At 32.8% G+C, this 24,424-nt stretch overlaps 1 protein-coding gene across 1 annotated transcript in view; it reads right to left on the bottom strand.

Annotated features, from left to right (window-relative positions):
• LOC123655399 (tachykinin-like peptides receptor 86C) overlaps positions 1-24,141 on the bottom strand; it is an 86,103-nt gene extending 61,962 nt beyond the window's left edge. Inside the window, exons 1-4 of the mRNA XM_045591213.1 lie at positions 24,045-24,141; positions 20,444-20,555; positions 11,959-12,060; positions 3,404-3,538 (exon numbers count right to left, since the gene is read on the bottom strand). Of these exons, the coding sequence (XP_045447169.1) occupies positions 3,404-3,538; positions 11,959-12,060; positions 20,444-20,555; positions 24,045-24,141 (446 nt within the window). The remainder of the gene's footprint in view (positions 1-3,403; positions 3,539-11,958; positions 12,061-20,443; positions 20,556-24,044) is intronic.
• Between the last annotated feature and the right edge of the window lie 283 nt (positions 24,142-24,424).

Below are 24,424 nucleotides of genomic sequence, written 5' to 3'. Positions count from 1 at the left end.
TACTTTGCCACAACGCCATCTATCAAAATTTAATGAAATTACTTCGTTCACTATTGATCAAATTACAATATTCCACTAGAGTAGAGAGTAGCAGTTTATTATTTTTTTTTAATTTTTGAGTTATCGCTAATACTGGGTATTTACTTGGCTATTTTACGTCGACCAACGTTATATTAACCTCATTACTATTTTACTGGGTGGACCGATATCGATGATTCTTTTTTTAATCGATAGGTGGTGCTTGTCATGTGGTCCCATTTAAATATAATTGAGATTTGACTCGAACTTTTTGAGCTATATCTGATATGGCGTATTTACTTGACTGTTTTTGGAGTTTTCTCCTTAAGAATCGATTTTCATTTAAGGCCCCGGAATGAAAAAATTGAACAGTAAAATCTACTGAACGAATGACCTTGTTAGAGATGGCGTTCAGACGTTTTCTAATAACGCAATTAGGTTCCGATAGATGGCGTTATTGGATTCATTTATTTACAATTTGATATAGTATTAATATATTTCTTAGACTAGTAAGCCTTTTTGTGCCTATACAGTTGATCTGAAGGGGTAAACTCCAGTCGTGCATCGGAGCTGTGTGAAAACATGAACATTACATATTTTTAATAAAAAAGATATAAACCGTAATTCAATATAAATCCGCTTCAACTAAAAAACCCGCCGTAATAAGCGATGTCAGCGCTTCGCGCGAATCGACGACGGGCCTTTTATGAAATTTCTGCCTACAATCGCTAACAAAATGTTAGAAATAACAGTAGAACATTATATAATTCTACAATTTTATAATGTCGCGTTATATGGAATACGAACAAAGTATTACTATTTTTTCGTCGATCTACGTTGTATTACTCTTCGATGTAATTGAAGTCGGTTTTTTTTTTCGTTTGCGAGCAAACACAATTATGTTTTGTTGTTGTTGTGGATTAATTGGTTGTACAACTTTCTTCAATGTTTGTATTTTGTAGATGCCTGATGATGGTCCAATAAAGGATCGAAACGTCGCATGAATTTGCAATTGGTGGTTTGATTGGCACCTTATGTCCACTTTCCTGCTAACCGTCAAAGAATTTTATAAAAGTTTTTAATTGTCAAACTTAAAATTCGACACAGACGTAATTTATACCTAGTAAATCTCCTTTACGAATGGATTTTGCAACGCAACCAGATTAAAGTGGTCTAAGGGTTCTTGCAAGTGATTTGGTACTTGTTTTAAATATAATCCTTTTCTACGCGAGTGAAGCTGAGGGCAACAGCGAGTTGAGACAATTGAGACAATTTGAGACAACATGTGAGTTTTTTTTAAGTTTAGAAGCAGGTAGTGCAAATGATTTAGGTTGGAAAGTTATCTTCTACGGGTATTTTTATTTAAATTATTATATTAATTTATTATGCAAATTTTATTTATGACGTTTTCAACTGCTAATGATAGAATATGTGCAGCTGATTTTAATATCGAAATAAATAAATTTATTTGTAATATTTGATGGCAGTTATGGCTTTTTAAGCTGTGTTAAATATTTTTGAAGCAATCTTGATAAACAGACAATTTCATTACAATTACACTAATCTTATAATCTTCAATTAAATATTTTAAAAATAATAGTGTAAGTAGATTTTATATCGCTTAAAGAACAATTCTTCAATAGACGTTGAAAAATATTATTGAACATTTATATATCGTGTCTCGAATAATTAACAACCTACCCTTAGATATCTGAAGTAGTACAACGTAAGTAGACGCAAAAAATTACCAAACGCACTAGTCGTTACTACGATTTTCGAAGGTTTCCCTCGATTTCTCTGGGATTCCATCATCAAATCCTGGTTTTTTTATCATGGTACCATACTTGGGATATCTTTTTTCCAACAAAAAAAGAATTATCAAAATCGGTTTATAAACGACGAAGTTATCCCCGAACATACTTTATTATTATTATTATATTTTTTATGAGTATACGGTGCTGTGTGGCTACGGCACTAAAGAATATAGCCACCCCCTCTCTTCCCGTGGGTGTCGTAAGAGGCGACTAAGGGATAACAAGGTTCCACAACCACCTCGGAACTTAAGAAGCCGACCGATGGCGGGATAACCATCAAACTGCTGGCTTTGAAATACACAGGCCGAAGACGGGCAGCAGCGTCTTCGGTGCGACAAAGCCAGTACTGCGGTCACCAACCCGCCTGCCCAGCGTGGTGACTATGGGCAAAACACATGAGTTCACGTTATTTTTGGCGTAAACTTGTGGAGGCCTATGTCCAGCAGTGGACTGTATAGGCTGTAATGTTTGATTATACGGTCGAATTGATCGAATATATATCTAATTGAGTAACCTCCTCTTTTTTTGAAGTCGGTTAAAAACTAAATTAAAACAACATTACTTAAATATTTAGAGTTAAAAATTACTTAAATTGTATAAACATTACAAATGGTTTTCGTATTTTTAACCGACTTCCAAAAAAGGAGGAGGTTCTCAATTCGACTGTATTTTTTTTTTTTTTTTTATTAATGTTACATCAGAACTTTTGACTGGGTGAAGCGATTTCGACAAATTTTCTTTTAATCGAAAGGTGGTGTGTGCCAATTGGTCCCATTTAAATTTATTTGAGATCTAACAACTACTTTTCGAGCTATATCTAATAATGCGTTTTTAGTTGACGCTTTTTTCGTCGACCTGCGTTGTATTATACCGCATAACTTTCTACTGGATGTACCGATTTGAATAATTCTTTTTTTGTTAGAAAGGGGATATACCTAGTTTATTACCATGATATGGAAACTAGGATCTGATGATGAAATCCCAGAGAAATCGAGGGAAACTCTTGAAAATCCGCAATAACTTTTTACTGGGTGTACCGATTATGATAATTCTTTTTTAGTTGGAAAGGGGATATCCCTAGTTTGGTACCATGATAAGGAAACCAGGATCTGATGATGGGATCTCAGAGAAATCGAGGGAAACTCTCAAAAATCCGCAATAACTTTTTACTGGGGGTACCGATTTTAATAATTTTTAATTTAATCGAAAGCTGATGTTTGTCATGTGGTCACATACAAATTTCATTGAGATCTGATAACTACTTTTTGAGTAATCTTTGATAACGCGCAGTTACTTGAGTATTTTTTCGTCGATCTACGTTGTATTACTCGTCGATGTAATTGAAGTCGGTTTTTTTTTTTCGTTTGCGAGCAAACACAATTATTGTACATATTGTAAGTATTGAATAAGAAGTTGTACATTATCTGTGACCATTAATAAATAATGTTTATGTATAATTAGGCTATGATAACACATGTTGGAACCTTAGTGGTTTTTTGTTACAATTTTTTATTATTTTATGTATCGTAAATTTAGAAACAATAATAATAATAATATTAAAAAAGACTTACTTATATTCCTTTGTAGTTGAGTAAAGCAGACACGGTATAGCAAGCAGCATTCCGCTAACCCATATGCCGGCTATCATGATGAGAGAACAGGTCTTCGACATCCGTGGTCTCATCGGCCTTACTATCGCTTGATACCTGATAAAAAATAAAGACTAAATAACATAATTTATTATTTTCATTTAAGCCATTCATTTCTTAAATAATCTGATAAGAACTTGGCATTTTTATTGAATAATATTACGCCATCGAATTGAATTATTCGTTAAATTTATTTTTCAAATACGAACTGTATATTAGTGCCAATGAAATATAAAATAATTGTTTCAGAATTTTGTAGTATAATTGTTTGTAGACAAACAAAGAAAAATCGACTTCAATAATATCGACAAGTAATACAACGTAGGTAGACGAAAAAATAGTCAAGTAAATACGCATTATCAAAGATTATTCCAAAAGTTGTAATTAAATCTTGATGAAATTTAAATGTGACCACATGATAAACATCGGCTTTCGATTGAATTAAAAATCATTAAAATCGGTACACCCAGTAAAAAGTTATACGGATTTTCGAGAGTTTCCCTCGGTTTCTCTGGGATCCCATCATTAGATCCTGGTTTCCTTATCATGGTACCAAACTAAGGATATCTCCTAACCGCTTTTTACTAAATGCATATGGACGTATACACGGTACATATACCAAAATAACATTTTTCACAATTTTTCTCTGTCTGTCTGTCTGTTTGTTCCGGCTAATCTCTGAAACGGCTAGACTGATTTTGACGGGACTTTCACTGGCATATAGCTGATGTAATAAGGAGTAACTTAGGCTATATTATACTTAGGCTATATTATATATATATATATACGGTCGAATTGATTAAGCTCCTCCTTTTTTGAAGTCGGTTAAAAAATTACATTTTTTTTTGTTTTAATCACTTCAAAATTCTTCGCTACATTCTTGAAACGTCATTTAAAAAATCCGAGATAAAAATATTATAAAAATATTAAATTAATAATTAAACAAAGGTTGTTGTTTTGTTAGATCATTTTTATTAATTTCTTTCACTTTTATATTTAAAAATAACCACAAGATGCTAATAAAAAAAATGTCACTGAATTGATGCTAAGGTTCAAGAGGGTTTAAATATAAATAAATATCTTATAACATACACACACGGTCGTCTGTTCCTAAGGTAAGCAATTTTTAATGCTTGTGTTATAGGCATCACCCAACTGTTATAGCTAAACATATATGTTCTGATAAATATACTTTGAAATAATATATATTATTACTTATATACTTAGAAATAAATATATTAGAAATATAAATATATATGTATATGAATACAAATATTACACCCAGATTCAGGCGGGAATCAAACCCATAATGTGGCTAATGCATAAACGTGTAGGTCGACTTATATAGGCTAGGGAATGTCTGAACCTGAAATGTGTACTGCGCAAGACAGTCTTAATACTTTGTGTATATTTTTATTACCAAGTTTGAGTGTAGTATAAAATATTATTTGGAAAATGTCCAAGCCATTGGTTCAAAATCAATGTAGCTTTATTTATGTATTTACTGTATTGAAATTGTGTTTGATTCTGTTTATTTATTTTTTATTTTAGTAATTATGAAAGATATCCCTATACCTCTGTTGGTTAAGCAGGACCCACAGAAAGCAGGGCCACTACAAACTGCGCCATCGGGCTAGTGTAGATTTATTATTTAATTATTAAAAAATTACACAAGTGTCTTGGCAGGTTAATAGGGTTATTAATTTGGAAAGGGTAAATATTTTCAATAAACTTGGTAAAGTTAGCCATAACAATAAGCATTTTCTAAAAAATATTAAGAAAAAGTATTAACAAATAACTATTTCAAATTTTTGAATTTTAGGAAGTACTTATTTGATAGCTTCACTTGGCCCAGATATAAATAAGTTTTATTTGAGTAACAATAATCTAAAAAAAAGTAAAGAATTTATTTGCCTTAAGCTTCTTACTGAGGCAATTAACGAACTTATATAATGGCTATAAATAACCTTCCGTTTTAAATGGAAATATTAAAAAAAAAATGTGAAAAAGTACTGTGACTTTAAAAGGATAACAAATTTAAACTCATGAATATTTTTTATTTACGAAAACGAAAAAAAAAATGTGTCCGTTTTGTTGATTGATATTAGTTTCACAGATAAATACTTGTTCACATTCACACAAACATTCCAGATGTTAGCCTTACCAATATTAATTTTGATATTCTTACAAAGACGCTTTCTCTTTATTTCACACAACTTATCTCGTCCAGACGCTCTTTCCAATAAACCACTAAAGCCCTATATTAGGTATATTATAACTAGCCGTGCTCGCGACTTCTTCCGCGACTACATGTTCAACGTGATCGAACGATCTTTAAACTGGCATAACTTTTTTATTTATGAACAGATTGACAAAGAACGAACATAAAAGGTTAAACGAAGCCTACCACAATATATTAATGAAAACCACATCTAAATCGGATAAGCCGCTTCTGATATTAGCGTGCACAAACAAATAGATAAAAATTGTAACAATCATTGTTTTGGGTGCTATTTGCGTTGATTAAGGTCCAATAATATTTATTTTTTTCATATATCTTCCATGTACAGACAGCAATCCGTTACAATTTTATTATATGTATTGGTATATAATGGTTTTATATCTTACAAGTAAAGGTTACCAGTAATCCCCGAATGATCGAAACCCCATTTCACTTTCTTGCTTCATCACTACACTCTGATTACAATCAAACATATTTACACACACATACACATACACACATTTATTAATATCGTTTACGGGTAAAACTTGTGAATTTACTTTTAAAAGATTAAGTAATAGGTTTTCACAATGAATGCAGAAAGAGGACAAATTACTCTAATAATTTTCACATCTTTTTTATACTAGGTCGACAAACAAGCATACGGCTCACCTGATAGTTTATTATTACCTTAGCATATACACGCTTGCAACACTAGCTGCATCGCACATGCGTTGCCAACCTTAACCCCAATCAGTAGCTCTGGTCACCTGGGCATTGGCGATTTTTTTTTTACTTTATTGTCTCCAAACTTTTCATAATAATAATTCAAGCATGTAACATCCCACTGCTGGGCATAGGACTCTTTCTGAAGGGAAGGATTGGAGCTTAATCCAATACGCTGCTCCTCTACTAGGTTGGCAGATAGATATGTTCCCATGAGTAACGATCGCTATTAAGTATTTATGACAACAACCGGAACCGACGGCTTAATGTACTCTCCGAGGCACTAGTAATAACGAACAAAAAATACAGTTTAGTGCAGTAGTTCGAAAGTTATGAATGATGATTTCATCATCAATCATTATTTATTATGAAACGTATACACGTGACATACGTTTCAGCGATTCACTTTTATTTACATTGATATTATACCATCACCAAGAAACAAATATTATATCACGTTTCTGAAAGTTTTGATATAGTTTTGTGAAACCAATAAAAAGACACAAATAGACTAATATATTTACATACCTATACAAATAAATAAAATTGGACTGTCTGTCTGTAATATCAAAATAACCACTTTCTACTAAATGCATATTGATATACACGGCACATATACCAAAGTAACATTTTTTACAATTTTTGTCTGTCTGAACAGAAACAGCTAGATCGATTTTGACGAGACTTTCACTGGTAGATAGCTGTTGTAATAAGGAGTAACTTTGGCTACTTTTATTTTAGGAATTTATTTATTTTGGAACTCTGCGAACTGAACAATATTTTTTTTAAGTTCTACGCGGACGGAGTCGCAGGCACAGATAGTTTTTTTAAATAAGTAATAACTGTGTAGGTACATAAGTTAAGAAGTCTAATAAAGTAAATTATGAGTTTTTTTTTTTTTGGCTACTAATCTACTATTTCCAAACAATCATCTGACATTCATTATTATATTTAGTTTCAGACTTAGTATCTTGTGTGCTAGAGCGATAAAAATAGTGTTTAGACTTAAAGCATCACTTCCCCTAGAAAATAAGGAATAGTTGGAATAGAATAGTAGTTGCTGTTAGCAATGATTTTTTGAGTTTATTCCCACTATAAGTAAGAAAACTGAGGCGACAGATTCAATTAAATGTAAACGTGGATCCTTATTTACAAATAATTGTAAATATTTAAAAATATACCGGAATATTCTTAGACTCCTTTCAATATATATTTAGGTCAAGGCACTGTAGTGGAAACTATGAATCGGGACAGTCTAAATTATTCCATTGCTTACACTTACAATAAATAATACATTGTTGACTAAAACACATTTTTCACGTTCTTATATATTTCGTTATTTGTTTATTTTTATTTTTTTACTTTAATGGTACACCAACAACAATAAATATTACAAATAGAAAAACATGTCGGCACCAGTGCTGTCTTACGCAATCAGCAAGGAATTTATAAATAACAGATGCACCGATAACGCCCCATAGCACATCGTTCAATACTCACCTACCCTCGCTCTTCATACTTGAGTCATTTTGACCTGTATATAACGACCGAAGCAACCGTGGCTAAGGGAGTCTAGTCTCTGGCTTGGCACGGTGCACTTATTATATTGTGCTAGTAGCTAAATTTAGACGTTTAGAATAATTAATTTGTGCAAACGAATAAATTGTTACATATTATATATATTACGATATATAGTTGTTAACTAATAACTATCTTATGTTACCTTACATTGTAATTGACCAGTGTGACCTTTTTCCTACAAATACATATTTATTCGATACATTCTTGATATGTTTGTCCATAACAGGTATACACAACATCGAACAAAAACATTAGTGATAAAATTTTAATTACAAATGTTCTAAAAAAAAACAAACAACTGTAAAAAAAATCGAAAAAATATAAATAAAACAATACAAGTAAATTTTCCTACTCATTGTTATTGACCTTTCCACATTATTTATAAGAGTCTTTAATTTGCCGTTTATCGTGAGTACGTAAGGTTGTGTTGTTATATCAGACTAGAACCTTTTGGTAAGGCATATTAAAGAAAAAAACGCTGTTGTATGTTTTAGTACAACATCAAACAAGTACATCACAATTATTCGTACAAATATATGTATCAATAGAAACAAGTTCATTTTAATTACCAGGACCAACACGCTCATGTGAAAATTATTATTTGAAAAATTTCCCTCTCCTATTATTGAAACTGACATCGTTCGTAACATTTCGTTTCTCATCTTTTAGACGTAAAGTTAATGAGGTGAAAATCTACACATTGACATACATTGTTGAGAAAATATTTTAACGTGACATTTTCAGAATACGACATTTTGTGACATTCTTCGAAGGCCTCAATAATAGAACAACTTACAATTATTAAAAGCGTCTTTACTCTTTCCTTAAATGTCGCACAATTTCGCATTACAGAGACAAGGCATGCCAGAAAATGTTAGGCTAAAATTATGGAGTAACTCATGGAAGTACTTTAGAAAATCATAGCCAAATAATACTGGTGTCAAATGTGTGGTAAAAGTCAAGGGCAAGATTGAAAACGCATTCGTGATGATCGCAGTCTTTTATAAGCTATGATAACCGCTGACCTCAAATGGGCTATAATTTTTAATATGAATATTTAATATGAATTATTATTATTTCTCGCTTGTTTCTTTTTAACCGACTTCCAAAAAAGGAGGAGGTTCTCAATTCGACTGTATTTTTTTTTTTTTTTTTTTTTTTTTTTTTTTTTATGTATGTTACATCAGAACTTTTGATCGGGTAGACCGATTTCGACAAATTTTGTTTTAATCGAAAGGTGGTGTGTGCCAATTGGTCCCATTTAAATTTATTTGAGATCTAACAACTACTTTTCGAGTTATATCTAATAATGCGTTTTTACTTGACGCTTTTTGCGTCGACCTACGTTGTATTATACCGCATAACTTTCTACTAGATGTACTGATTTTGATAATTCTTTTTTTGTTGGCAAGGGGATATCCCTAGTTTGGTACCGTGATAAGGAAACCAGGATCTGATGATGGGATCCTAGAGAAATCGAGGGAAATTCTCGAAAATCTGCAATAACTTTTTACTGGGTGTACCGATTTTGATAATTTTTAATTTAATCGAAAGCTGATGTTTATCATGTGGTTACATATAAATTTTATCGAGATCTAATAACTACTTTTTGAGTAATCTTTGATAACGCGTAGTTGCTTGACTATTTTTTCGTCGATCTACGTTGTATTACTTGTCGATGTAATTGAAGTCGGTTTTTTTTTCGTTTGCGAGCAAACACAATTATTCTTTTATGTTATTTGTATTGTTTTTGGTTGTACAATAAAGTATATTTGTATTGTATTGTATTGTATGAAGAAGGGAAAAAACTAGTGAAACATGAAGAAAAAGATACTTTAAAATTTTTCTGTTTCGATTTTTCAGAGGTCAATGACGAATAAAAGTATAAATCTAATATATAAAATTCTCGTGTTTGTAGTTAAACTCCTCCGAAACGGCTTGACCGATTCTCATGAAATTTTGTGTGCATATAGGGTAGGTCTGAGAATCGAACAACATCTATTGTTAATCCCCCTAAATGTTAAAGGTTGTCCACCCCAATTTTTTTTTTTATTTAATTTTTAAATAATTTTTTATTTTTTATTTTTTTTATGATACAACATTAAAAAATACATACAACTCTAAATTTTCGATTCTCTACGATCAACCCCTATTTTTAAATAGCGTTTAGCGGCAAGACAACGTTTGCCGAGTCAGCTAGTATACTATAAGAAGGATTTTTGAGTCTTTTGAATTGTCGTTTTACAAAATTTATATTTGACGAGAAAGAACTAACGAATCCGAATGATGACAAACAGTAAATAGCTTTGAAATACGTGTAAAACTCAATTTGTTTACGTTTTATTCCTCTGTCTGATACTACTGTTTATTAAAAATGAAATAAATTACTTTTTTGCTTTTCTGCCACAGGTTATAAAGATAACGTTTTTTATAATATATTAGTGGTAATTTAATTTCATATAAAACACCTAACAAGCAATTAAGGTTTAGATTACAATAGATATTTTAGATACTTTCTTTTTACTCAAGTATTTTTATGTATTAAAAAAAATACATCATAAGTGCGTTACGTTATGAATACCTACTTGGTTTCGTTGTACGACTGTAAAGATAGAGTACATTGTAGCGACATGTACTGAATACAATTTTTAGTAACCTGTCACCGTGAATATGCTGGCAACGATATCTCTAAATTTAAAGACGATTTATCTTTCAGTAACAAAGCTTTGCGTAATAGCTAAAGCAATGTAATGTCTAAAATGTACAAAATTAATATTACGAATTTAGTATCATACGAATAATTCTGTTTACTAGCAGACGAAAAAAAAACAGACTTCAATTACGTCGACAAGTAATACAACGTAGGACGAAACAATAGTCAAGTTAATACTCATTATCAAAGATTATTCCAAAAGTTGTAATCAGGAGACTTGTTAGGCTTTTTTTGATCTCACTCTCATCACGCTCCGTGTGTACACCGCGCGATAAGGAACTTCATTCAAAAATATAGTTTCATATGTTGTAAACATTATTAATATATTTTCGTTCTCTAGAATCATTTATTCATGTTACTTATGCATCAACGCTCGGACCTAATCACAGCTAAAGGAATCGCTATAATATTATGTTGGAAAAATACAATATAATACCGTATAAAATAAACCATTTCGACTGATAATGATGTACGTAGTGTTCAAAAGTATCCAATTTATAATTCAAGATGTCATTTTTTTATTTTATAATTTGATCGAGTGATGCCTAATATAATAATTAATAAAATGTAAAACTGAATGTTTAATGTCTGTTTACCGTGTCTAAATTGTAATTTAAGTGAAGTCTACACTATGAATAGAATTTTACACTGTTACATATAAAAATCAAACAATATTTTTTTTTTTTAAATAAATAGATAAAGCTTATTACTAGGTGCAGGATTACATAGTTGATAAAGATGTGTGGACTTAGTGACGCTGTATTTCATGCAACATGTTTCTAATTTTGTTCTAAAACACAGTTTATATATTATTTTCAAAAGAGTAACTGCGGAGTTTCTTGCCGATTCTTCTCTGCAGAATCTACATTCCGAATCGGTGGTAGCTTCACTTTTACAAAAACAATAATTAATTTCTAAAGTTTTAATTTGTAAAATGACGATTCGAAAGTGCTCTTGGAGCCTATTTGAATAAAGCTATTTTTGATTTTGTTTTTTTTTTTTTTTTGATATATGTAATATTTGTTGTAGTAATAATTGTTTTGTTTCTATTTTTAATAGTATCTCTATTAAGTTTTACAAATTTTTTTAATTATTTATTTTTAAATTTCGTTTTATAAAAATCTTAAGCTCTAACCATGTGTTCTTAATGGAGTTACCACTTGTAGTTAAGGTAACATAGTCTTCATACTTTAAATGTATTTAATACTTAGGATGATATACTGATAAATAAATTACCTGTCAAAAGAGATTCCAGTGAGAGTAAACACGCTCGCCGCTACCGTCACGTTCGCGATGAAGTTGCTCAGCTGACAGTATCGTACGCCGAACACCCAATCACTGAAAACATATTTCAGTTTCAGGTACAACTACAAATATTAAAATTAAATAATAATTAGCTAATAAAGTATTTTTACTAGCTAGTCAACGAAGGAGAAGTTAATAACGTGAAGTTAGCTAGCCGATGAAGTATAACTTCTTACGTGCGTACATAAGTACACACATACTTTTTTTTTAGATTGGTTTGACCACTTTTACCCGGTGAAAAATACTCATATATAAACATTTTTGAATATCATATCAAAAATTGACCGCTCCAGCGGGGTTCGAACCCGCGTCTCCGTCTGACCGTGTCGGCGCTCTAGCCAATTAACCTATGGAACGATGTACCCGCTAGATCGAAATTTTTGTTTTCTCATATATAAATTAGGTGCATGCAATAAAGTTTTAAAGATCTCAAGGTTACTTTTTTTGCTTTTACTTATAAGGGACTTATTGTATTCGTGTCGTGACGTCACTCCTAACCGTGGAATCTACAACGTCGCCCAAAAATCGAGAACCTTCAAATAACAAGAGATATACTCTTAATATTTATCTGATATCAAAGCTTAAAAAAAGCATTAAGTTACTAAAAGCACGATTGATATTAATATCCGTTTATAAGGATTTTCATATAATTTCAACATCCAAAGATTATTCGAATTGTGGAAACTAGACATCGTTTGTTAATGTAACTACAATTTAATAACGAAAACTTTTAAAAAGCTAACGATCGTATCAATTAAAGTTATTTGTATCAAGCGCTTTTATTACATATTTCGCATGACACATCTTTTTCATAGTTCCTAAACCATAAAACCGTTTTTTACCTTCGAATTTCTAAAGCTATTCAACGACATCATAAAATTTTAAATGAGGTAGGGCACAGAAGAAAATATTCTGCTCAAAATTTGGGGCAACCGGACTGGGGAAGTACCACCTTACAGAAAATTACAGCTAAATAATACTGCTTTCAAGCTGTGTTGTATGTCTGTGGTGAGTAAGGTGACTGAGCTCCTGTGGGAGGGTTTGAGGTAGGGTCGGCAACACGCTTGCCACGCTTTTGGTGTTGCAAACATCTATAAGTTACGGTAATCGCTTACAGGTGAGCCGTAAGCTTGTTTGCCGACCTATTCGTATAAAAAAGTATTTTCGTCATAAATAAGTTACGGTATTTTTTCTTGAAAATCAAAGATAGGAGTCGGCGGCGCTTTAAAAATGTGTCGAAGAATTTTGATAGAATCTATTTTAAAGTTAATACCGCGTTTTGCTGTGGCGTTTTCTCAAAAATTTTACCGTTTCTTAAAAAATAAAAGATTACCTTTCAGTAAGTAAAGTTATCCTTAACACGACGAGCATGTCCACAAAGTGGGTTTTTACACGCCATAACTAATAAATTACTGGTCGTCAAAAGGACATCCTTACAAAATACTATGTTGTTATTTTCATGTATGTACATAATTTATGACGAGATCTACAAAAGTTATGATATGAGTTATTACAAATATTTCAAGGACAAAGTTTGCGTAAAGCACCTCTTGTAATAAATACTCTTGTATGAATATTTCGTTGTTATTTAGTACTCGTACTGACAGTTTTTGTGTGATCCCTTGAAACTGCGACGTAATAACAAGACCCAATTTTAAAAACTTCAAAGCCAATTTTATCCGCAGAAAATTCTTTAAATATTAACTTTGTCACATGTTAAACATAGAAAATGTGACATTATACGTCGGTTTTGTAACGCCGATTTTCATAAAGAATATTTAATAAGTACAAAATTTAAAATGTTTGTAAATAAAACCTAAAAAAGAGCAGTTGTATATATTTTTTCTTGTAACAGAGAAAAGATTCGACGAAAAGTTCTTTTAGCGATTGTATTTGCTCCCAAAAAAAAAAAAACAAAATTACTTCAATTTACATCGACAAGTAATATAACGTAGATCTAAAAATTATCAATTGAATATGCTTTATTACGGATAACCCAAAAACTACTCATTTGAACCCGATCAAATTTGAACCACATGACACGCGCGAGATTTCAATTCAAAAAAATAATAAGAATACCAAAATTATTACACCCATTAAAAAGTAATGAGGTAGTACACACACATATATATAGTCGAATTAAGAACCATCTCGTTTTTTAAGTTGTTAAAAACTATATAAATCGGGTGCTTTCGGTGATAAATAAATAAAAATACACCAATAGTAATATATTCAACGATGGTTACTTACTTATAAAAATCATGATGCGTAACAGTTTTTTGATCATAGAAATGTAAACATTTTTGAATATCATATCAAAAAATGACCGCTCCAGCGGGATTCGAACCCGCGTCTCCGACTGACCGTGTCGGCACTCTAGCCAATTAAGCTATGGAACGATGTACCCGCTAGAGCGAAATTTTTGATATGATGATTTTTTTATTTTCGGTTTAAGCGAACCGTGGCGCATCGTTCCATAGCTTAATTGCTATAAGAAGGGGTAGAATTCCTAATGTGAGGGTAACACAAAAATTAAAATCGTACATATTAGAAATAGCATGGTGTCGTCTCCTGTCAAAGATTTTCATTGTAATATGAAACTTTGAATAGTTACGGGTCTCTGTAAAGAACTCACTATAGACGGCGCCACGGTTCGCTTAAACCGAAAATAAAAAAATCATCATATCAAAAATTTCGCTCTAGCGGGTACATCGTTCCATAGCTTAATTGGCTAGAGTGCCGACACGGTCAGTCGGAGACGCGGGTTCGAATCCCGCTGGAGCGGTCAATTTTTGATGTGATATTCAAAAATGTTTAGAATTTCTAATGTGAGGGTAACACAAAAATTAAAATCGTACACATAGAAATGTATTTGGAAATGATTACATTCCTTTTATGGCGGTTTATTACGAAAAATACAAATTACGAGAAATACAACTGAGGTAGGACCCAGCAGGAATTTCCTGCTCAAAACATGGAGCAGCCCGACTGGGGTAGTACCTCGACCTTACAGAAGATCACAGCTAAATAATACTGTTTTCAAGCGGTATTGTATTCCTGTTGGTGAGTAAGGTGACCAGAGCTCCTGGGGGGGATTGGGGATTTGGTCGGCAACGCGCTTGCGATGCTTCTGGTGTTGCAGGCGTCTATAAGCTACGGTAATCTCTTGCCATCAGGTGAGCCGTACGCTTGTTTGCCGACCTAGTGATATAAAAAAAAATAAAAAAAAAATGACCACGAATGGCGTAAATGATAGAGTTACATTTAAATAAATAATTTAGTAATCATAAATGACGTAGGGCACAGCAAGAAATATCCTGCTCAAATCTGGAGCAGCTCGAGTGGGGAAGTACCTCGACCTTACAAAAGATCACAGCTAAATAATAATACTTTCAAGCACTGTTCTGTTCCTTTGAGGTCGGAAATGACTCTGTATTCTACAGTAATCGCTTATCTTTAGGTGAGACGTACGTGCTTGTTGCCTAGTTGTATAAAAAATATACGTAACGTGCACTATTAAAGCCAGACAGTTTCCCTTTCGTTAAAACTTCTTCAGTTTCTCTAATTCCAGCATAATATAATAAATTAATGCATTTATAAAATAGTAATAGATATAACATTAATTACTGAGTAGTTATTATTTTTAAATTTAAAAAATTTATTAATTTATATTTATCAGCAAAGTAAGTTTAATTATAGTGATCAGATTTTAATATTGTTACAAATTGTTTCTCTCTAATTCTTTGATTTTTTTGTTTTAATCTTTTACTGTAGCTAATTGTAATCTTAAGTTCTAGCCATGTGTATGTTATTTATGTATGTTGTTAGTGTATATTAGTTAAGTTTAATGTAGGTACGACCTATAATTAAAGTTACACTTTTGTTATTGCATGATGTACTTGAAATATGTTGTATACTTTGTTGTGTTCTATAAATAAATAAAATACGTGTTAACTTTTTCACATTCCTTTCATTGTCTTTTTTACACGATATTTCTGGAATAGTATAATAATTTTATATCGCATTATTTCCTAAACAATCTATCGCAAATAACTTTATTTTGATAAACTGTAAAATTAATATCACGTACACCTGAATCTTTACACCTACAGAGATTATCATATAAGGGAATCGTGTTCATACGAAAATTATTCCAGAAATTAAATCAGCATTATCGCCTTTCTGTAATATCATGTTATTAAATGAATTCTGAACATTTTCCTTATCATTACGAATATACGTTAATACTAAATTTTGCGAACTAATTACGTGCTAAATAAACCAAATATGCGGTTATGTAAACAAAATGTTCCATTTTAAGCATTGTATTATTTCAATATCCTAATGCTTAAAACAAGAGTGAATAGGCATCTTTTAGCCGCCATCTTAGGCTGCATCTTACTGACTAGCCTGTTGGCGCAGTTTGTAGTGAACCTGCTTTCTGCTCCGAGGGTTGTGGGTTCGATTCCCACCCCGAGTCTGGGTGTAATATAAATATTTATTTATATATTTATATATGTATTATTTATAAGTATGTTTATTGAAAAAAAAATATGTAGCTATATACCAGTCGGCTGTTACCTATAACACAAGCATTAAGTTGCTTACTTTAGGAACAGACGACCGTGTGTATATTGTGTAGATATTTATTATTATTATTATTTTATTATTATCTTCACCTACCGTCAGGTGAGATCGCAGTCAAGCGCTAGTCAATAAGTATGTTATTTAAAAAAATACTAAAATTGTAAGTAAAAATATATTAATACTGGTATTCTATATATATTAATATAAATAATCTAATGGTACGTATCGATACACTTGCATAGGACTCAAATCCTATTGGAGGTCATTGCATGTGATACGTTTATATTTCTTGATTCAATCAAGTTGATTGCGCCTTTAACCTCTCACTACTGGACCAGACCTTTTTATTTATTTAACTAATTTTTATTTATTTATTTATTTACTTATTAATCAGTACGGATTTACCACTTACACTAATTAACATTTCAAATAAGTCACCTTAATTAACATTCCAAAAAAAAAAAATAAAAAAAAAAAAAAAAACGTACAATAACAAGTTAGATTAATAAATTGATCATAATATTAAGCATAAAAACAAACCAAAGAAGAAACAGAAAAAATAAAATAAATAATAATAGTAAAATTAAGATTCAGTCGAAATTAAACAAATAATAAAAAGCAATAAAAAGATAAATTTCATGTCAGTTTATATAGATGTAATAAGAAAAAAAAAAAAGTAAAATAATAATTCACATACAATCTCATTCACTTATATTTTAAGACACACACAAATCACGCATTCACTTCACAGTACCTCAGGCACTCCGACAAAATCATCTTCCATCCATCAGCAAACAGGTCACAGTGTGGATCAGCGTCCAGGAGAGCGTTGAACGCGGTTAGTGACCGCGGAATGGGCGACCTCGAACGAGCCACTGTGCGACACATCGGAACAGCAAACAACGAGTGCTTTCTGTTTCGAAGGTACTTGTTAGGCGCAAAAAGTCTACATAGCTCCTCGTGTAAATCTGGGGCATCAACCAAACCTCTCAATATTTTGCACATTATTGCCAATTGGTCTCTCAATCTTCTTACTTCTAAGGAATTATATCCCAGAATACCAAGTAGAAATTTTGTCGGGTACATGTTAGGGTAGTACCCAAACATACGCTTGAAAAGATATCTTAGGAAGGCTTTTTGAACTTTTTCCAACATAAGCGCGTATTTAGTCTCATGTGGATTCTATACACAAGCACTCGCCTCAAGTTTGGCTCGGACCAAGGCTCCAAAAATTATTTTGATCACTGTCGTGTTTTTGAACTCCTTTGCATTCCGTAGAACAAAGCCAAGGCGTCGAAATGACTCCTTAGCTACCGCAGTGATATGGTCATGAAATGTGAGCCTTGAGTCGAATGTCACACCCAAATCCTTCGACGTATCCGGTCTCGCTATGGTGTCCTTGTCAAGTTTATAATCGAATTTGACTGGGCGCCGCACTCGTGAGAAGGTCATAGCCGAACACTTCAAGGGGTTAAACTCCATCTTGTTGTCCACACTCCATTGAAAAACTGAGTCAATGTCACGCTGAAGCAATAAACAGTCCTCCTCCGTTCCAATCTCCATGAAAAGCTTCAGATCATCAGCGTAAAGGAGGCATTTCGCATGTTTGATGACTGTGGGGATGTCGTTGATCATTAATATGAACAGAAGAGGACCGAGTATTGATCCTTGACTGACTCCGGAACGCGTGTGATAGGGCTGCGACTCGTAAATGCCGAGCCTGACATACTGCTGACGATCATGCAGGTAGTCAGCGATAAACTTGAGGAGTCCAGGTGTTAAGCCCACATCGCTTAGCTTCTCCAGCAGTACGTCATTATTTACTCTATCAAAAGCCCTCCGAAAGTCAAAATATAAGACATCCACTTGGCCTCCATGGTCAAGTGTCTTAGAAATATAGTCAACAATGGTTAACAGGTTGGTGTTGACTGATCGTCTCCTTCTAAATCCATGCTGCTCATTACATAGAAACGGTTCCACCTGCTTGTAAATCTTAGCGTGAAGAATATGTTCGGTTGATAGTATAGCTATCGGGCGATATTCTTCGACACTAGCTTTGTTGGAACTCTTTGGAATAGGTGCCACTCTAGTCAGTTTCCACCGCGAGGGGTAATGCCCAGTTCTTAATGCGACATTGAATATATGGTATAGAGGTTCAGTCAGAAAATCCTTACCCTGTTTTAAGAACCAAGGAGGAACACTATCAGGACCCACGGACGTACTTGATTTTAGCGCCCTGAGTCCCGATGCCACATCCTCAGGTGTGATTTCATTTATGCCAATGTACCTACCCGAGAACAGCTCATTCTGATTCATTATATTTGTCGTATCAAGTTTAGGCAGTTCAGTTAAAAATACACTGGAGAAGAAGTGAGCAAATGCTTCAGCAGCTTCAACTCCACTCACAGTGTTGCCACTGTATTCAACCGTTGGCTCAAAACCACCTTTGGATCGCAGGCCCGAGATGTGACGCCAAAACCGGTGTGGGCTGCTTTTAATATTTTTCTCTATATTAGTTAAATACGAGTCATATGCGAATGAAATTCGTATCTTCAATTCCGCTCTTAAATCAGAAAAAGCCTGATATGCATCATCCGATTTGCTACGTTTCCAGTTGCGGTGCAATTTTAGTTTCCGGTTTGTATCACTAATTATGTCCCGAGTAAACCAAACAGGATATCGGCTGTTTTTGTTCAATTGGCGTCTTTTTTTTTTGGTATGCATACATCAAAGATATTGTATATTGTGTTATAAAAATATGTTGTACATAACTCCACACTCCTCAATTTGACTAGGTCAGACCACGATACCTTAGAAAGCATACCGAATATTGCATCAAGGTCTGCTCGCCTAAAGTTCCAGTCCCTGGTAGTTTCAATGTTTGTGGGCTCGATTCGATCCGTAGGACGATATGTTCTGATCTTAATAGTAATATCTAGGGGAGGGTGATAATCGTCAGGTGGTACTATTCCCTCTGTTGCCCTAATATGAATCTCCCGCACATCCGTACTCTCCTGAACCAGAACCACATCTAACATTCCACCTCGCACATTCGTCACAACATTATTTTCAGTTAAATTACAATATGTCAAAAAGTAACAATAATAATTAACAATATTCAGTGAAGCACTATTTAAATTAAGGTCACCATAAATTAAAACAATACCTTTTAAACTATTAATAAAACTTTCTACTTTAAAAAACCATGTCATATAATCGTCATCACTAGAAGTAGGTTTTATGTACACAACGCACACATGGACATTGCGGCCACGCCATGTAAAACACGCCCACAAATCCTCACCACTGTCCGTCTCAAGATCATGTCGTCGCCGTAATTTAACTAAGTCGGCAAACAAGTGTACGGCTCACCTGATGGTAAGCGATTACCGTGGCTTATTGACGTCTGCAACACGAGAAGCATCGCCAGCGCATTGCCGACTCTACCCCTAATTCCCCCCAGGTGCTCTGGTTACCTTACTGATCAACAGGATCACAATACTGCTTGAAAGAAATGTTATTTAGTCGGACTGCTCCATATTTTGAGGAGGAAATTTCCTGCTGGGCCCTACCTCAGTTAGCTATTTACCTATTTTTTCTATTACTTATTAATCTATGAATTGATTTCGTTTAGTACATAGTATTAATGTTAAGTAAATTTACTTCCACCAATTTACAATTGTGTGAAGTTTTTATAAAATATGGCACATATTTTATAAACTTATATTTAATAAGAATGTGTACATTTGATAGCGATAATTATTGTCACTTTACCTTACTGGAATATTATTAATTTGTAACGCAATAGAACTTATAACATAAAACATACCTATGTAGCATGTAGATGAAGTTAAAAAGGCAATTCAAGGACGCCATCATCAGATCAGCAAACGACAGGTTCACGAGGAAGTAGTTCGTCACTGTCCGCATCCTGCGATGAGCTGAAAAGAAATGTACATCAGACAAAGTTTCGTAAGCACTTTTCATAACGCTCTCGTCGCTTCGCATTCACCAGCTTACTGACCAAGTCAAGCGAGCGTAAAAAATTTTTACTTCAAAATATCTTGCAAACAATTTATTGCCGCCTGACTGTAATTGTATCTTAACCTAATAGAAGATATTGCTCTCAAGCGTGTGTTCCTTTGGTAAGTAAAGTAGGGAGAACTCTTGAAAAGAGTCGAGGCTACAGTTGACAATGCACTCGCAACACTTATCGTGTAATTGCAGGTGTCTGTATGCATACGCTTAACATCAGGTTATTTGTACGCTTATTTTCTTTCTTGTGATTTAGCATAAATCTACTTTTGCCATAAAGTACGTATATCTAATCAAACGTCTGATATCTGACTATAATCAGTTATTACAAGCTTCTAAGAACTTTTGTTGAATTATTGAATAACTGTTGTATTTAAAAGACTGATATCAGGTTTGATCATATTTTTTAGCTACATGCTAATAATATATTGTAGATTTCAAAAAGTTTCTAAGTTGATACGACCAAAAAAAAATTAAAAAAAAATAATAATAATAAAAACGTATCGACGCGCGCAGGGTACAGCTAGTAGTAAAATGGTTTGTGCCTATATATATAGTATAGTAAGTACCCTTATATTTTCTTTGATTATATAATTTCTTGTTTATGTTGGTCTTAGAATTGTCGGCGAATTTTTTTTAAATAAAATAAAATAAAAATATGACCGGTACTTCTACATAGCTACCTGAAAACATTTCAAGATTAGACCTTTAATAACAATATAAAGTTCAGTTTAATTTTGTATTCCTGGAAGCGTTGAATACGTTGTTATTATGAGAAAACAAAGCTTTATATAACGTCTAACAATATTCGCTAATTAAAAGTATTCACTTCAAGTTTTTGTTGTTTACGTTTATTTGTATAAGCTTTACAAATCAGAAACAGATCTTGAGTGGATTCAACCTCTTTGTTACTTAATAAAATACAAATAAATCTTTATAAAACCACTGTTTCAATACAAAAAGCAAGACTTTATTTAGAGGAGATTTTTTTATTCTTAGAGGTTTTCACCAATTTATAGAATTATTCACGCGGAAAATTTTAATGTACCATTTTTTGGTTTGGTTTTATGAAAATCGTTTGAAATATATTTATCTATTTATAATATAACAATTACATATCATATACATTTTAGTACAAAAATGCTATCAACCTTTTATTAAGTATTACAGGATGTGAGTGATCCAAAGAATAAGACACAACTTTACAACAATTTCAAATGCAAGTAAATTACAACTAATGCAATTTATGTGGAAGAAACAGAATTTGAGCAATAATATACAATATTTCTTAACTATGAGTACCTTAAAACTGGAAATATCCCTGTTATGTTCCCCATTGAGAAGTGCGATTTTATTACACGGTGTTATTAGGGGTTATCAATAACAAAATAGGAAATTTCGTATCAAATTTAGACGTGCGTCAGGTGCAAAGAGGTGAAAGGTAATTATTTCAATTGGTAATATTTTGATTAAGTCTACTTAAAAGGTTTAGATGCGCAGGTGCACTCAGTAACAAGCCTTGTGTAGGTAGTCTTAATATTTTATCTGTAACTAAGTTAATGACAATCTAGCAAACGTAGCTGACTTTTGTGTTTGAATTGTTGAAGTAATAATGCTTTTAATGTAAATTCAGACTTATAAAACCTTGGAGGTTATCCTCCATCATGAATAATACGTAGCTACATTAATATTTTTATAATTAGTGTAGGAAAACATAAATAAGACATTCTATTTGTTGCATTCCGCCTTTTATGTCCACAAAATTTACTTGTGAACTATTTGCACCCTTTTAACTTTCGAAATAAAAAAAGCTTAAGTTAAAATTATTTTCACAATTGGTTCCCTGGGAAAGGGGATGGGTGTTTTTGTGGGACGCAACCTGCGTTGACACACTTGCTCCGTCTCATGTCAGGGAAACCGCCTTAAAAGTGGGAGCCGCAGCGGAAAAAGCTGAAACGACTTAATGGCACAAATATTCGTCACTAATTCCAAATTACATCTTTTTGCCGTTTGCAATCGAAACACTTGGACCTTGGAATAACAGTGCTAAGTTTTTTTTAATGAGATAACTCCTCGCCTTATTGTCTCCACTCGTGACAAGAGGGCAGATGCATTTTTTGCATCGGTATAGCAATTCAACGGTGAATTGCTGCCAGCATTCTTGGCACAATTCCACTCGGACATGATTTGTACCAAAACTATCTGTAAATGTTTAGTTCTTAAGTTGTGAATTATAAGCATATATAATGTTTATCCACAACCATATTTATTTAAAATTAGATAGACTTTATCTCCTCCTATAATCTTACAAACCTTTTTTACTTTTTTTTTGTTTCAAAATAAAAATAAAAATAAAAACACTTTGGTGTACTTTCAAAAGTATTTTGGCAACACAATATCTATAAAACGGTTTTAACCGTACTCGTACGTGACGATGTGATGCCATTCAAAGTCAACGAACAATAGCGCCGTTCAAACATGATATTTTTAATATATGTATATATATTTCTTTTTTTTTTAATCAAATCAAGCGTATTCAACATTATTTTTAATTTTTATCTGTTGTTAACGTGAGAAATAAAATATGTATACCGAATTTATATTAAATGTTCATGGAATTATACCTTAACACATTAATCGTGCTTCATAGCCTTTGAAACTATCACGTATACTAGTGCTAATTAGCTAATACCCTCTTCATTTTAGAATACAAGTTTTTGAAGTAAAACCTCTTACGCCCGAGTAAGCTAGTGAATACATCACGAGAGCGTTACGAAAAGTGTGATCGGGTGAGGCGAACGGAAATTGAGAGGGAGATATAAGTTAGTGAAGATGGAAAGAGAGAGAGTTACGTTTCGTATATTACTGTAGTAGCTAAGTAAGTGTTACTTCAGTCGCGTAGTCTAAAGCACACTCGATTTTTTTTTCTTAAAAGGTAGTAAGAAATAATAAGAATATGTTAGAAATACTCTTAAGAATCTTTCATCGAAATATATTACAAGCTTTCCGCCCACGGATTCACTCGCATCGATTACGCGATTTCAGCTTTTCCATTTTCTCCGTCCGTTATTAAAATACGTAGATATTGTTGTGTAAGAGTTTTCCCTATCAGTCCGAATTTTTTAATTTATTCATTACAGACAAGCAGAAAATAAAGTCTTTGCTCAATCCAATTTTAGCATAAATATTTAATATTGTTAATATTGAATTGTATTAATGAGTGAGACGCTCTACGGATCGGTGATGTAAATCTAAACTACCACTAATGACATCATCGTAGTACTACAAAGCTACCAACATAGTAAATGGTTACCTAGCTGAGTTGAAATTTGGAATAATTTTTTTTATTGATAGTAATAAAAAAATGTTTTTCACAAAATAAAACAGAAAGGTACCTGTAACGATCCAAATAACGATAGCATTGCCCCCGATGGCAACAGTCAACATAGCGGTGAACAAGCAAACCCACGAATTGTGAGCCCACACAGGCATCGTTGATGAATTGGGCGGCGGTGTTGGCTTTTTAGGTACCAGGAGAGTAGCTGCGCCGAGGAGACTTCGATTGAAGTCCATTTCCCAAGTATAAATGACCTGAAATAGAAATCATTTATATTATTCATGAATGTGATGTAAAACGATACCTAAAATATATACCAAAATCTAAAAGGTACAATTGTATCATACATTAGAATAAGAACTGGTCGGTGGACTCACGTCTCTGTTGGAGACATAAAGTTAGTCTAACTTAAACAATGATGTTGCTGAGTAACGCCTA

The sequence above is a fragment of the Melitaea cinxia genome, chromosome 7, assembly GCF_905220565.1.
Source record: "Melitaea cinxia chromosome 7, ilMelCinx1.1, whole genome shotgun sequence".
Taxonomy (NCBI): Eukaryota; Metazoa; Arthropoda; class Insecta; order Lepidoptera; family Nymphalidae; genus Melitaea; species Melitaea cinxia.
Note: the sequence above shows the minus strand (reverse complement) of the source record. Positions and strands in the feature narration are given on the sequence as shown.